Source organism: Bos indicus x Bos taurus, chromosome 2, assembly GCF_003369695.1.
Source record: "Bos indicus x Bos taurus breed Angus x Brahman F1 hybrid chromosome 2, Bos_hybrid_MaternalHap_v2.0, whole genome shotgun sequence".
In the NCBI taxonomy this organism is placed as follows: Eukaryota; Metazoa; Chordata; class Mammalia; order Artiodactyla; family Bovidae; genus Bos; species Bos indicus x Bos taurus.
The window spans coordinates 10,523,098-10,536,675 of NC_040077.1; the positions used below are offsets into that span (position 1 = coordinate 10,523,098).

Sequence of the window (13,578 nt, forward strand, 5' to 3'; positions counted from 1 at the left end):
AAACCACTGGCAGATTTAACTGGATATTTGCATTTCATTCAGTCTGCAATGGAAAACCATTCACAACTTGAATAGGGGAATAACCAAAACTGTGTTTTAGGAAAATTGCTTTTATACCAAAATATATAGTAAATTAAAAAGAAGAGGAAGAGGTTGGGGAAAGATTACTGAAATATTCAAGGATGGACAAAACAAAGTCAGCAGTTGTGGGAATGGAAAAGAGGAGAGGGGAAGAGGAATTAAGGAGGTAGGTTAGACAGAGACTGGTAATGTTGGGATACAAAATTTAAGAAGGAGGAAGAGTCAAAGATTAGTCAAGTTTTGTGCCTGGGTAAAAACAGGAGGATGAAGAATTTGATTTTTGTATTGAATCTGAGCTGGTCATTGGGTACTACATGGAGGGTTCTAGCATGTTCTATGTGTGTATACTGTAGGATATGCATGGAAGTGCTTTGGGTGACTTCCAGAAATCTAACAACATGCATAAAAACTTAGCTTTTGTATATTCCATTCAAGAGGAGATACAAATTAGGATATATTGCCTATGAGGAATATATGGCAGTGGGACACGAGGGCCTTCCTGGGAAGTGCTCTGTATTGTAACCTACTGAACCATAGTATGTCAGTACCTTACTCTATTTATCACTGGAACAGTTACAGCAGGTATTCTAACTTGCCCACACCTCACAATTTTCAAAAACCATCCTCATCAAGCAATCATTCAAATATATAGGCTAATTTACAAATCAAAATTCATAGTTTCATATCATGCTTTATTTTCCAAAATAACCATGACTTTTATAATCAAATAAAACAACTTGAGAAACTATATGGTGAAACCATAATTAGGTACTTAACAAATAAGAGAACAATTATGAAATGTTTTTTATTTTCTTACCTCTATCATCAAAAACACTTGGTTTTTCACTTGTCTCTCCATCTTTCTAAATGGCACAACATTAAAGATAGTTAGTAACTTTACTTCTTAAAGAGATTTGCCTTCCATCAGTCAACCAAATTAATACAGATTTTCTTGTCTTTAATCTTCCAACTGTCTCAGGGGTAATACTTAATACCAGCTTCCTAGGGTACCTTCTACAGGTAGGTACTAGTTCTATAGGTATTTCACTAGTTCAAAATTGAGTTTAGTATGTGGCCAGTGGGGAAGATCCCCTGGAGAAGGAAATGGCAACCCACTCCAGTACTCTTGCCTGGAAAATTTCATGGACAGAGGAGCCTTGTAGGCTACAGTCCATGGGGTCACAAAGAGTCAGACACGACTGAGCGACTTCACTTCTTCCAGTATTCCATACTTTGTTTAAATTCATGATAATCTATTTAATGGCTGATTCTAAAAACTTTAGTCATTTGCTTTGTTTCAGGGAAGTACAATCCAAACTATTCTAATCCAATTAATGTTTTAAAAACACATTGCTTAGAATCAAAATAAAATGTATCATTCCATATTCTTTACTTACTGTAAAACATTTTTTTGTGTGTCTATCTGCTTCCCTAAATAATAAGTCCTCAGGAGGGAAGATTATGTATCCTATGTGACCAGTTTATTCATTTTCTCTTCCTTCTGGAAAAAGCCACAGGGCTTTGCCCAACAGATGCTCAATAGATATTAGATATTATCATTGCAGTTGCTAAATGATTATTTGGATTAGTTTCTGCTAAATTACATAGTGAATTTAGCACAAAGGTAAATCAATACATATAGGGGAAAGGATCAGTTCTCAGGAATAGACCCTAATATACCTAACAGATAAGTTAACATGCTAGAGAAGGAGGTGGTTCATAGAAGCAACAGTTAACTAGATAAATTAATAATCAGCATACAAAAGTTTGAGACATAATTTTATACCTTTTGTTCTGTATCATCTTGTGCATCTAGCCGGCAAACAACAGCAGGTACAGGTTTTTTGGCAACATTCTTTGAACTACTTAGAGATCTCTGAAGAGTGTTTACATAGGGTCCTAAAAGTAAATGAAAGAGAAACAGCATATTAAGTATAATTGAAGTAACAAAAACTGTACTTATTTTAACTGTATGGTTTCCTGAATTTAAAAATATGCTCATAACTGTGAAGCCATCACTACAACCAAAATAAAATTTATAATACCCCCTGAAGGTTCTCTCATTCACCTGTAATCCATCTATCTCTTTATTCCCACTCTCTGACAACACTGCTCTGTACTTCTAACACAAGATTTATTTGCATTTTCTAGAATTTTGATAGGAATGGTATCATATAGTATGTATTCTGTTTTTCTGCCTGGCTTCTTTCACTCAACATAATATTGTATGTTTTAAAAATTCATTCATTTTATTTCTAAAAATTATTCCATTCAATGGATTTGTCACAATTATTTTTATCTACTCCCCTGTTGTTTGAGATTTACAGTTTTGGCAACTTACAAATATTTAGGAATTTACCTGCACAAGTTTTTGTGAGTATATGTTTTCATTTTTATTGAGTAAATACATAGTAGTGGATGGCTAGGTCATATGGTAGGTGTATGTCTAGTTTTAAGAAATGTCAGACTGTTTTCCAAAGTGGTTGTACCATATCATACTATTCAGCAGTGTATCAAAATTTTAATTCTTCCGCAACCTTGTCACACTTAATAGGCAGAAGAAAAGAAATAAGATCTAAGTGAAAAGGAAATAGAAAAACAAGAGAAAATAAACAGTTTAAATAAAACTGATAAGTCAGACTGATCAGGAAAAAGAGAAGACACAGAGATAATGGCATAACAGAGTCTATGCTGCTGCTGCTAAGTTGCTTCAGTCATGTCCGACTCTGTGCGACCCCATAGATGGCAGCCCACCAGGCTCCCCTGTCCCTGGGATTCTCCAGGCAAGGACACTGGAGTGGGTTGCCATTTCCATGATGCTAAAAATAATAAATTATGAAAAGGTATAGCAATAACTTATAAAATGAGATATATATTCCATCAAAAACAAAAAATGACCAAATCACATTCATGAACAAATAGAAAATATGAAGAACATATCTATTTAATAAATGGAATGTGTACTTTAAAACATTTCCACAAAGAAAACTCTAGGCTCAAATGACTTTCCTTCTGAATTATACAACATACCAAAGGAAGAATTTACACTAATTCTACACAAATTCATCCAGAAAAACGAAGAGGAGTGAACTCATCTCCTAACTCATACTTTGAGATCAGAATCACTCACATATAAAAATCATATAAAAATTACAAGACATTATAAGAAAAACTCAGTCAATATCCTCCCATGTCAAAAGATGTAAAAATTATAAATAAACTGAATCTAACACTATATACTGGAGAAGGCAATGGCACCCCACTCCAGTACTCTCGCCTGGAAAATCCCATGGACAGAGGAGCCTGGTAGGCTGCAGTCCATGGGATCGCTAAGAGTCGGACATGACTGAGCGGCTTGACTTTTACTTTTCACTTTCATGCATTGGAGAAGGAAATGGCAACCCACTCCAGTGTTCTTGCCTGGAGAATCTCAGGGACGGGGGAGCCTGGTGGGCTGCCGTCTATGGGGTTGCACAGAGTCAGACACGACTGAAGCGACTTAGCAGCAGCGACAATATATACTAGAAAATAATACACAATGAATAAGTGATGTTTATCCCAAGAACATAAGGTGGTTTATTATTCAAAAATATGTCAAAGTAACTTACCACAGTAGGAGCAAAAAGAAGGAAATTTAGATGATTATCTCCAAGATGCAAGGAAAAACATGGGAAAACAACACCCATTCATGATGAAACTTCTTAGTGAATGGGAGTATGAGAGGATATGTCTTTCCTTTGTTAAAAGTTATCTTCAAATCTCTAGAGCTAATATTTTAGTTTATATTGATCACTTAGCCTTAAATTTTAGAACAAGATCAGGATGTAGACAATCACCTTTTTGTTCAACATTGTTCTGGAAGTCCTGGCCAGCAAGAAAAAGAAATGAAAGGTGAACCCACAAAATTTCCAAATGACAGTTGTAGAAACTAGAGAGCTGAAAAGATACATGCATGCCAATGTTCAAAGCACTGCTATTTACAGTAGTCAAGATATGGAAATAATTCAAGTGCCCATCAGAAAATGATTGGCTTAAGATATACATACATACACACAAAATGGAATATTATGTGGCCATAAAAAGAATGAGATATTGCCATTTGCAGTAACATGGATGGACCTAGAGAGAATATTATGCTTAGTGAAGTCAGTCATATGAAAGTGAAAGTGAAGTCGCTCAGTCGTGTCCAACTCTTTGTGACCCCGTGGACTGTAGCCTACCAGGCTTCTCCGTCCATGGGATTCTTCAGGCAAGAATACTAGAGTGGGTTACCATTTCCTTCTCCAGGGGATCTTCCTGACCCAGGGATCGAACCTGGGTCTCCCACATTGCAGGCAGACACTTTAACCTCTGAGCCACCAGTAAATGCTACAGAGAGAGACAAATACTTTATGATATCACTTATATGTGGAATCGAAAAGGTAATACAAGTGAATCTCTACAAAACGGAACCAGACTTACAGACTTAGAAAACAAAGATGGTTATGTAGGGGAGATGGAGTAAGGGAGAGACAAATTAGTATAGGATTAATGGATACAAACTATATTCATAAAATAGATAAAACAACAAGGATTTGATGTATAGCACAAGGAATTATATTCAATAGCTTGTAATAACATATAATGGAATATAATTTACAAAAAACCCTGAATAATTTTTACACCTGAAACTAACATAATATTGTAAATAAACTATACTTCAATTAAAAATTAAAATTTCTATGGAAATGCAATGGCCCTAGAACAACTAAGTTAACCTAGAAAAGCAATTAATGTTGGAGAACTCAAACTGCCAAATTTCAAGACTCATTATAAGGCTAAAGTAATTAATAGAATACTGTTTTCACATAAGGGTAAACAGACGAATGAAACAAAACAGCATGTCCAGAAATAGGTCCAACTATATATATCACTTCATCTTTTCAAAGATGCCAATGAAATTCATTGGTTGAAAACAACTGAATGTGTACAGAATAAGCTTCTCAGTTAACAAGAAAGCTAACAAAAATCGATAGGGTTGTGTCAAAAGGGACTCAAGAGTTATCTTGAAGGGGCTCTCACCTGCTACAAAGTACAAACAAGCACAGTATATAATTACTGTGCTTGTTTATTTCAGCATAAACAAGCACAGTAATAGCATTATGGACAGTTTCCCTGGTAGGTCACTGCATAAAGAATCTCACTGAATGCAGGAAACTGCCAGTAATGCAAGAGAGTCAGGTTTGATCTCTGGGTCGGCAAGATCCCCTGGAGGGGGGCATAGCAACACACTCCAGTATTCTTGCCTGGACAATCCCATTGACAGAGGATCCTGGTGGGCTACAGTCCATAGCGTTACAAAGAGTTGGACATGACTGAAGCGACATAGCACACATGCATGGAAGATGCTACTGAAATAATTCATTATTTTGAAAACTAATAAATGATGTTAAAGTATTAAGCATCCGTCTGCTATTCTTAAATATCTGTATCACAATGTAACCAATCAGAAGTTGAGGGTAAATTTCTTTTTATTAGATCATTCTAATTTATAAAGAAGAGATGATGGAATTAACCCAATTTTGAAACCTATAATTAATTCATGGATCAGTCCTTGAGCACAAATGGCTGTTAATATCACAAAGAGAAAAACAGTGCAATATTATGGTGCTTCCTGATAGAAAGATACACTACCATCTATGAATCAACCTTGCTAAAGAACCTGAACCTGAAAGTAAATAAACTGATACTTTACTAGAAATACAAAAGAAATAACATACACCATATAGATACAATCAGCAAAAGTTCAGTCACTGAGGAGCTCAACCAGGCAAGCAATTCAATTTCTGAAACAAACAAACTATAGTTTGAAAAAAGAGGAGGAAGGGAAGGAGGGAAGAAGAGGGATATATGGAAGGAGAATCCACAGATTAAAAGAGACTCAGAAGATATACAAACCATTGCAATATTTGTCAATGTAGATTCAAAGTAACTTCCAAATATTTTTGTGATATTTATGAGATTACTGGAAAGCTGAATAGTGATTTAATGTCTGATTATATTAAGGACTTCCCTTAAGGGCTTCCCTGGTGGCTCAGACGGTAAAGCGTTTGCCTGCAATTCGGGAGACCTGGGTTCGATCCCTGGGTTGGGAATATCCCCTGGAGAAGGAAATGGCAACCCATTCCAGTACGCTTGCCTGGAAAATCCCATGGACGGAGGAGCCTGGTAGGCTACATTCCATGGGGTCGCAAAGAGTTGAACACAACTGAGCGGCTTCACTTTCTTTCACTTTACATTAATGACTTATTCATTTGTGTAATGCGATCATGATATTGTGGTTATGCATTAAAAATAATCCTTATCTTTTAGGTACATAATAATATACTGATGGATGAAATAATGTGTGTGACGTGCTTTAAAACAATAGGGCACCAGGGAGAAGTTGAGGGCACAGACAAAACAAAATAGTCTATGAATTGTTGAAATTGAAAGAGAGGCACATAAGTATTCTGTTGGTTTTTGCTTATGTTTGAAATGTTTAATAAGAAAGGCTAAAAATGCCATTAACAAAATGATGAAAATATTTCCCACAAATAAGGTAAAAGATTAATAATTTTTCAATATCAAAGAGAATTCATACAAATGAGCCTGAAAAAGTAACAAAATATACAAACTATAATGAAAATATGTGAAATTTTATTGTACTGAATTAAGAATTCCTTCACATCAAAAGATATTTGAAAAAGAATAGATATATGTATATGTTACTTTTCTGTACACCTGAAACTAACACAGAATTGTTAATCAGCTATACTCCAATAGAAAAAAAGTTAAGATAAAAAGAATAAAAATAACCAGAAACATCAGGAGTTAAAAGGCAACCAAAATGTAAATTATTTGACTAAATATAATAGACTGTCTACCTCTGTTTAGTTATTTAAATAATGATTACATTGTCTGAGTGCGTGTTTGGTGTATGTAGATGTAATATATAAGGTACCTAATAACAAAGGGGAGAGGAATAAGGAAACATATATACTGGTAAGATTTACACATTTTACACTTTACATTTAACATAAAGAGGTAAGAATGTCTAGTCAGAGTTGATTGTGATAAGCTAAGTAAGTATGCTATTACCTTGAACAAAACCCCTAAAATATCTGTACAAAGAGATATAGTAAAAACAATAGCCACAGACAACTGGGAATCAAATTTTTAAAATACCATGTACATGTACAAAAATGAAGCACTTATTCATCAGAACATATACAAGATTTCTAAGCTGAAAACTACAAAACACTTATGAAAGAAATCAAGGGTGACCTAAACAAATAGGAAGAAATACAATGTTTACGGATTGGAAGACCCTGTAAAGATTTATTTCTCTTTCATTCAAAAACCCTGGCATATTTTTTGATGTAAAGCTGAGTATAAAACTAATACTCAGGCAAATGAATTAAAATGTCCATAAAAACTGGGAAGAAAAATAAACTTGCTGGAAATTATACTACTTCATTTTAAGAATAACAAGCTACAATAATCAAAGGTAGTGCAATATGTGCAAAAGGATAGACATACTGAATAATTAGAAATGGAAAATTGAAAGGCAAGTCACAGATTAAAATATTTTCAAATCACATACCTGAAAAAGACTTATATTCAGAATATATTAGTAACTTTCAAAATTCAATAGTAAGAAAACTGTCCAAATAAAAATGAGGAAAAGGCTTCAACAGCTACTTCACTAAGCAGGATTTACAAAAGGCAAAAGGCATATGAAAAAATACTCATCATCATTAGACATCAGAAAAATACAAATGAAAGCCACAGTGATATACCATTACATCTATATAAATAGCTAAAATAAAAAATACTGATAACATCAACGGTTGCAAGGATGCACAGCAAATAGATCTCTCATGCATTACTAATGGGGGATACAAAATGTTATAGCTGCTCTGAGAAATAGGCAATTCTTTATAAACTTCGACATACACAATAATAATCCCTTGTTCACACAAAAAGCTTAATGTATACTTAGTGTATACTTCTGATCTTTCTATTCATAATCATCCAAATCTGGAAACAACCAAATTTTCTTCAACTGATATATGCAGAGGTAAATCCATTGCATACACACAAAGGAAATAATAAGGAGTAAACTACTGACAAATGAAATAATTTGAATGAATTTCAAAGGCACTATGTTGAATGAAAGGAACAATTATCAAAATGTCCATTTATAAGACATTTTCCAAAGGAAAAAGAACTGTAGTGCTGGACAACATATCAGTGGTTGCCTGGGCTTATCAGTTGGAGGAAGGAATGCATGACTGCCAAAGAACATTTTTGGAATGTTGAAAATGTTATGATTTTGATAGAAGTCACACAATTTCATATGTGTTAAAACTCATGTAATTACATAAAACCATTCCATTTTGCTTTAAAGTAATTTAAAAACCAAAATAAATTACCTCCAGATCTTTTTTTGAGAATGTAAAAATATAGAGACAAGAAGCAGGAACTGTAGAGAATTCTGACCTCTGAACTCTACTTGGATTGTTGCCAATTACAAAATGTTGAGAAAACTGCCCATAATGGTGGATAGGCTGTTACACCATATGGAGTTCATACTCAGTGCAACGGTGAGAGGCAAATTTAGGAGGTTTGATTATGGTGAATGAGAGAGAGGAACACTTTTAATATATAATTGTGATATCACTACTGTACATTTCTAAAGTTCATAAAAAAAGAATGACTCACATGCCAATCTCTAGGAGTGGAAAGTAGAAACAGTACCTCCCCACCACCCCCAGATAAAGAATTAATACAGTTTGAGAATTCATTTTTGTCTTTCAGTTATACTTAATTAAATTTATAATTTTGATACCTGGAGAACCGTCACAGATAGACTGGTAACCTGGTGAGGCTTAAAATAGTACTTTCCATTTACCATTCTTTCCTCCAATATCACTGAGATATTTTGACATCAGTTCAGTTCAGTTCAGTCGCTCAGTCGTGTCTGATTCTTTTCGACCCCATGAATTGCAGCACACCAGGCCTTCCTGTCAATCACCAACTCCCGGAGTTCACTCAAACTCACGTCCATCGAATCGGTGATGCCATCCAGCCATCTCATCCTCTGTCATCCCCTTCTCCTCCTGCCCCCAATCCCTCCCAGCATCAGAGTTTTCTCCAATGAGTCAACTCTTCACATGAGGTGGCCAAAGTACTGGAGTTTCAGCTTTAGCATCATTCCTTCCAAAGAACACCAAGGACTGATCTCCTTTGGAATGGACTGGTTGGATGTCCTTGCAGCCCAAGGGACTCTCAAGAGTCTTCTCCAACACCACAGTTCAAAAGCATCAATTCTTCAGTGTTCGGCTGTCTTCACAGTCCAACTCTCACATCCACACATGACCACAGGAAAAACCATAGCCTTGACTAGACAGACCTTTGTTGGCAAAGTAATGTCTCTGCTTTTCAATAGGCTATCTAGGTTGGTCATAACTTTCCTTCCAAGGAATAAGCGTATTTTAATTTCATGGCTGCAATCACCACCTGCAGTGATTTTGGAGCCCAGAAAAATAAAGTCTGACACTGTTTCCATTGTTTCCCCATCTATTTCCCATGAAGTGATGGGACAAGATGCCACGATCTTCGTTTTCTAAATGTTGAGCTTTAAGCCAACTTTTTCACTCTCCTCTTTCATTTTCATCAAGAGGCTTTTTAGGTCTTCTTCACTTTTTGCCTCAAGGGTGGTGTCATCTGCATATCTGAGGTTATTGATATTTCTCCTGGCAATCTTGATTCCAGCTTGTACTTCTTCCAGTCCAGCATTTCTCATGATGTACTCTGCATATAAGTTAAATAAGCAGGGTGACAATATACGGCCTTGACGTACTCCTTTTCCTATTTGGAACCAGTCTGTTGTTCCATGTCCAGTTCTAACTGTTGCTTCATGACCTGCATATAGGTTTCTCAAGAGGCACTGATTTTGACATCAGTGAGAAGTAAATAGCAACCCACTCCAGTATTCTTGCCTGGATAATTCCATGAACAGAGGAGCCTGGTGGGCTACAGTCCATTGGATCACAGAGAGTCGGACATGACTAAATGACTTTCTTTTCTAAGACAATTCTGACCTTCATTAAACACTAGAGTTTTAGAAAACCATTCTGCATAGGATAACTGCTTCAGAAACTGAGAATTTAGTTTTATTGTCTCTATTTAGTGGATATGTGGCTTGTGTTGTCATAATTGTATATGTTGTAAGTAATTACTTGGTGTTTTATTAAAGAAAAAAAACACAACAACAACAAAAAAAACTTTTTGGGACCCACATGGGAGGAATGATGCTAAAGCTGAAACTCCAGTACTTTGGCCACCTCATGAGAAGAACTGACTCATTGGAAAAGACTCTGACGCTGGGAGGGATTGGGGGCAGGAGGAGAAGGGGATGACAGAGGATGAGATGGCTGGATGGCATCACTGACTCGATGGACGTTGAGTCTGAGTGAACTCCGGGAGTTGGTGATGGACAGGGAGGCCTGGCATGCTGTGATTCATGGGGTTGCAAAGAGTCGGACATGCCTAAGTGACTGAACTGAACTGGGTTACAAATGTTACAAATGGGTTACAAATGGTGCCCACAAAGTTTAGAGCTGAATTAAGTAAACTACAGTAGTTCTGAGTGGAAGACAGCCTTAGCTCAATCCTGTTTCATCCTAGAGACTTTATGAGAGTAATCAAATTACACCCTCGGATAAGAAAGATTTTAAACTTTTTACTTAGAATTTAACTGATAAATACAAATGGATTTAATTTTTATACTAAATTTTTCTTTGGAAATTTAATATTGGAGAAGAATTCATATTGCTCAATTTAAAACAGTCTTATAGTTTTGATAGTGTATTACTTGGAGGATATTTATGCTGTTATTTGGGTTCCTGGTCTAATTCTAACATACAACATGAAGTGACACAGAATGATAGAAATAATAAAGTGATATGGAGTCCATGATGGACTGAATTAATGTACTTAATTTCTGATCCACTTCAGAATTTTCAAAAATCATTTTGAGCAATATAAAAATTATCTTGCAATTTTTTGTTTCATATACTGTTCATTCAGCAGCAATAGACCATTTAATTTCTCTAAAATGATGATATAAGGCCAGAATACTAAATTAGCAATTAGAGATAAAATTCTGGAAGCAATAGAGTTGTATTATTGCTTGTAAGCATCACCCAAATTTTGTCATTTGACAAAAAGGAATAGAGGAATTGTCTGCATTTAAGCCAAAAAAAAAAAAAAAAAAAGTCATCCAAATTTAGTCTTCCCTAAAAATACTATTTAATATTTCTTATTATAATATTAAATTACCATCTGCTCCTCTGTTTGGTTTCTGGTCAGCAACAGCATAAACTACCTTTATGTCATCATTCTTCTTCTTTTTCTTCTTTGGATAAATAGCTTTAAAATGCAACAAAACATTTATTTTTAATAGTAGTGATGACAGAATTACCCAAGATAGACTCTCTTATCATACCATAATAGGAAGTGAGCCTACATGCTAATTATATTCAGCATTTTGGGGAGGTATTGGAGAACAAGAAGAAATGTGAAATGGAATTACTCTTCAAATATTATCCCTTAAGGTTAAAATATATATTTGAAGGGACAGAATTTTCTTCTGACAGAAAAGCTGTATCTGGTTTATTAACTATAATTTACTATTTCCTTTTTTTCTATTTTTTTAATTTTGTTTTAACTTTACAATACTGCATTGGTTTTGCCAAATATCGAAATGAATCTGCCTCAGGTATACATGTGTTCCCCATCCTGAACCCTCCTCCTTCCTCCCTCCCCATACCATCCCTCTGGGTCGTCCCAGTGCACCAGCCCCAAGCATCCAGTATCGTGCATCGAACCTGGACTGGCGACTCGTTTCATATATGATATTATACATATTTCAATGCCATTCTCCCAAATCATCCCACCCTCTCCCTCTCCCACAGTGTCCAATTGTAGCACTGTTTATAATAGCCAGGACATGGAAGCAACCTAGATGTCCATCAGCAGATGAATGGATAAGAAAGCTGTGGTACATATACACAATGGAGTATTACTCAGCCATTAAGAAGAATCCATTTGAATCAGTTCTAATGAGGTGGATGATACTATTTCTTTTTTATAGAGATGGGATACCAATAGAACTACTGGCTGGAGACCCACTAGCCCACAGTGACAACTGCAACTCTTGAATGTGCCTCACAAATTAGCATAAGTAACCATATACATATTCCTTCTCTATAAAAAAGGAAATTATAATTCGTGCTTCTAACCAATTAGGAGGACAAAGGAACTTCATAGCATGTGTGCTCAATGTTTTTTCAGTAAAATTGTCACATATGAGAGTGATCTTTCCTCTAACTAGACCAGGTTCACCCAATATTCCTTTCCTTTCTTATTCTCTCTGTCCCTCTGGAAGCTATTTGGAAGATGACAACATCACTATAGAGCTATAACTCAATTTGTCACCTAGATAAAATAATTTATATACTACTTCCTCAAAAGAGGAGATTTGACGTAACAATTTGTTTAAAATGTATTCTTGACCACATTCACAGACACACACACACACACACAGACACACATGCACACACACAGTACTTAGTACTCTGTGAAACACAAAGGTGGGAGTTTCAATATTAGGGGTAATTAAGATGGTGGGAAATATGGAATACATGGATTAAGAATAGCACAAAGTATTAGAGAGTTCAAAGGAGAGGTATCTTCCAATTACAGACATCAAGAAAGATTTTTTATTGTGTCATTTATTGTGAAGATTTAAAGAATTGTAGGATTTGAATAGATGAACAGTAAACATGGCATTCCAGGCTAGACACCTGGATAAAGAGCAGCACAGAAGTATAAATGGTAACTTGTGTTTTAGGAAAGGTCAGTAGTCTCATTAGATTAGACAATTAACTAAATGCTTGCTAAGGGCTAGAACTTTTGGGCTCTTTATGGAATTTAGAAGTATTATCTTCTCAGATGATCAAACTGATTCAAAGATGTTAAATAATTTGTATAACCTATTTAAAGGCTATAAAATGATAAAGCAGGACTTGAACTTCAGCAGTTTGGCTCCCGTTTGGGTGCATATCACCTCCTAGATCATATCCACCTTCTTCAAGGAGGTAATGTGAAGTAAAGTTAGGTTTAAGTTTGACCCTCAATGGTGATGAATGGTTGCTTAAGAAGTCTGAGCTTCATTTAAGAGTTAATGGAAATCTTTAAGTTTGGGGGCCAGGAGAAGAAACTATCAGAGCAGACCTTTACATATAATTATGTAACAGCATAAAAAATGGATTTGAGGCAGGTAAAAATAAGAGCCAATGGAGACTAGTTAGGAATCTACTGGACAGACAAAGGGAGACTCTCACCAAGAAACAGCATTGATGGGACAGAGACAGGATTGATGGCGTGCTGTGATAACTTATGGAAGAT

General features: G+C 35.5%; 1 protein-coding gene across 1 annotated transcript in view; it reads right to left on the reverse strand.

The window, feature by feature from the left end:
- Positions 1 to 13,578, reverse strand: part of FSIP2 (fibrous sheath interacting protein 2) — a 147,766-nt gene that overhangs the window by 94,196 nt on the left and 39,992 nt on the right. The window contains 3 exon segments of the mRNA XM_027523038.1: positions 899 to 944; positions 1,868 to 1,980; positions 5,143 to 5,145. Coding sequence (XP_027378839.1) covers positions 899 to 944; positions 1,868 to 1,980; positions 5,143 to 5,145 — 162 coding nt within the window.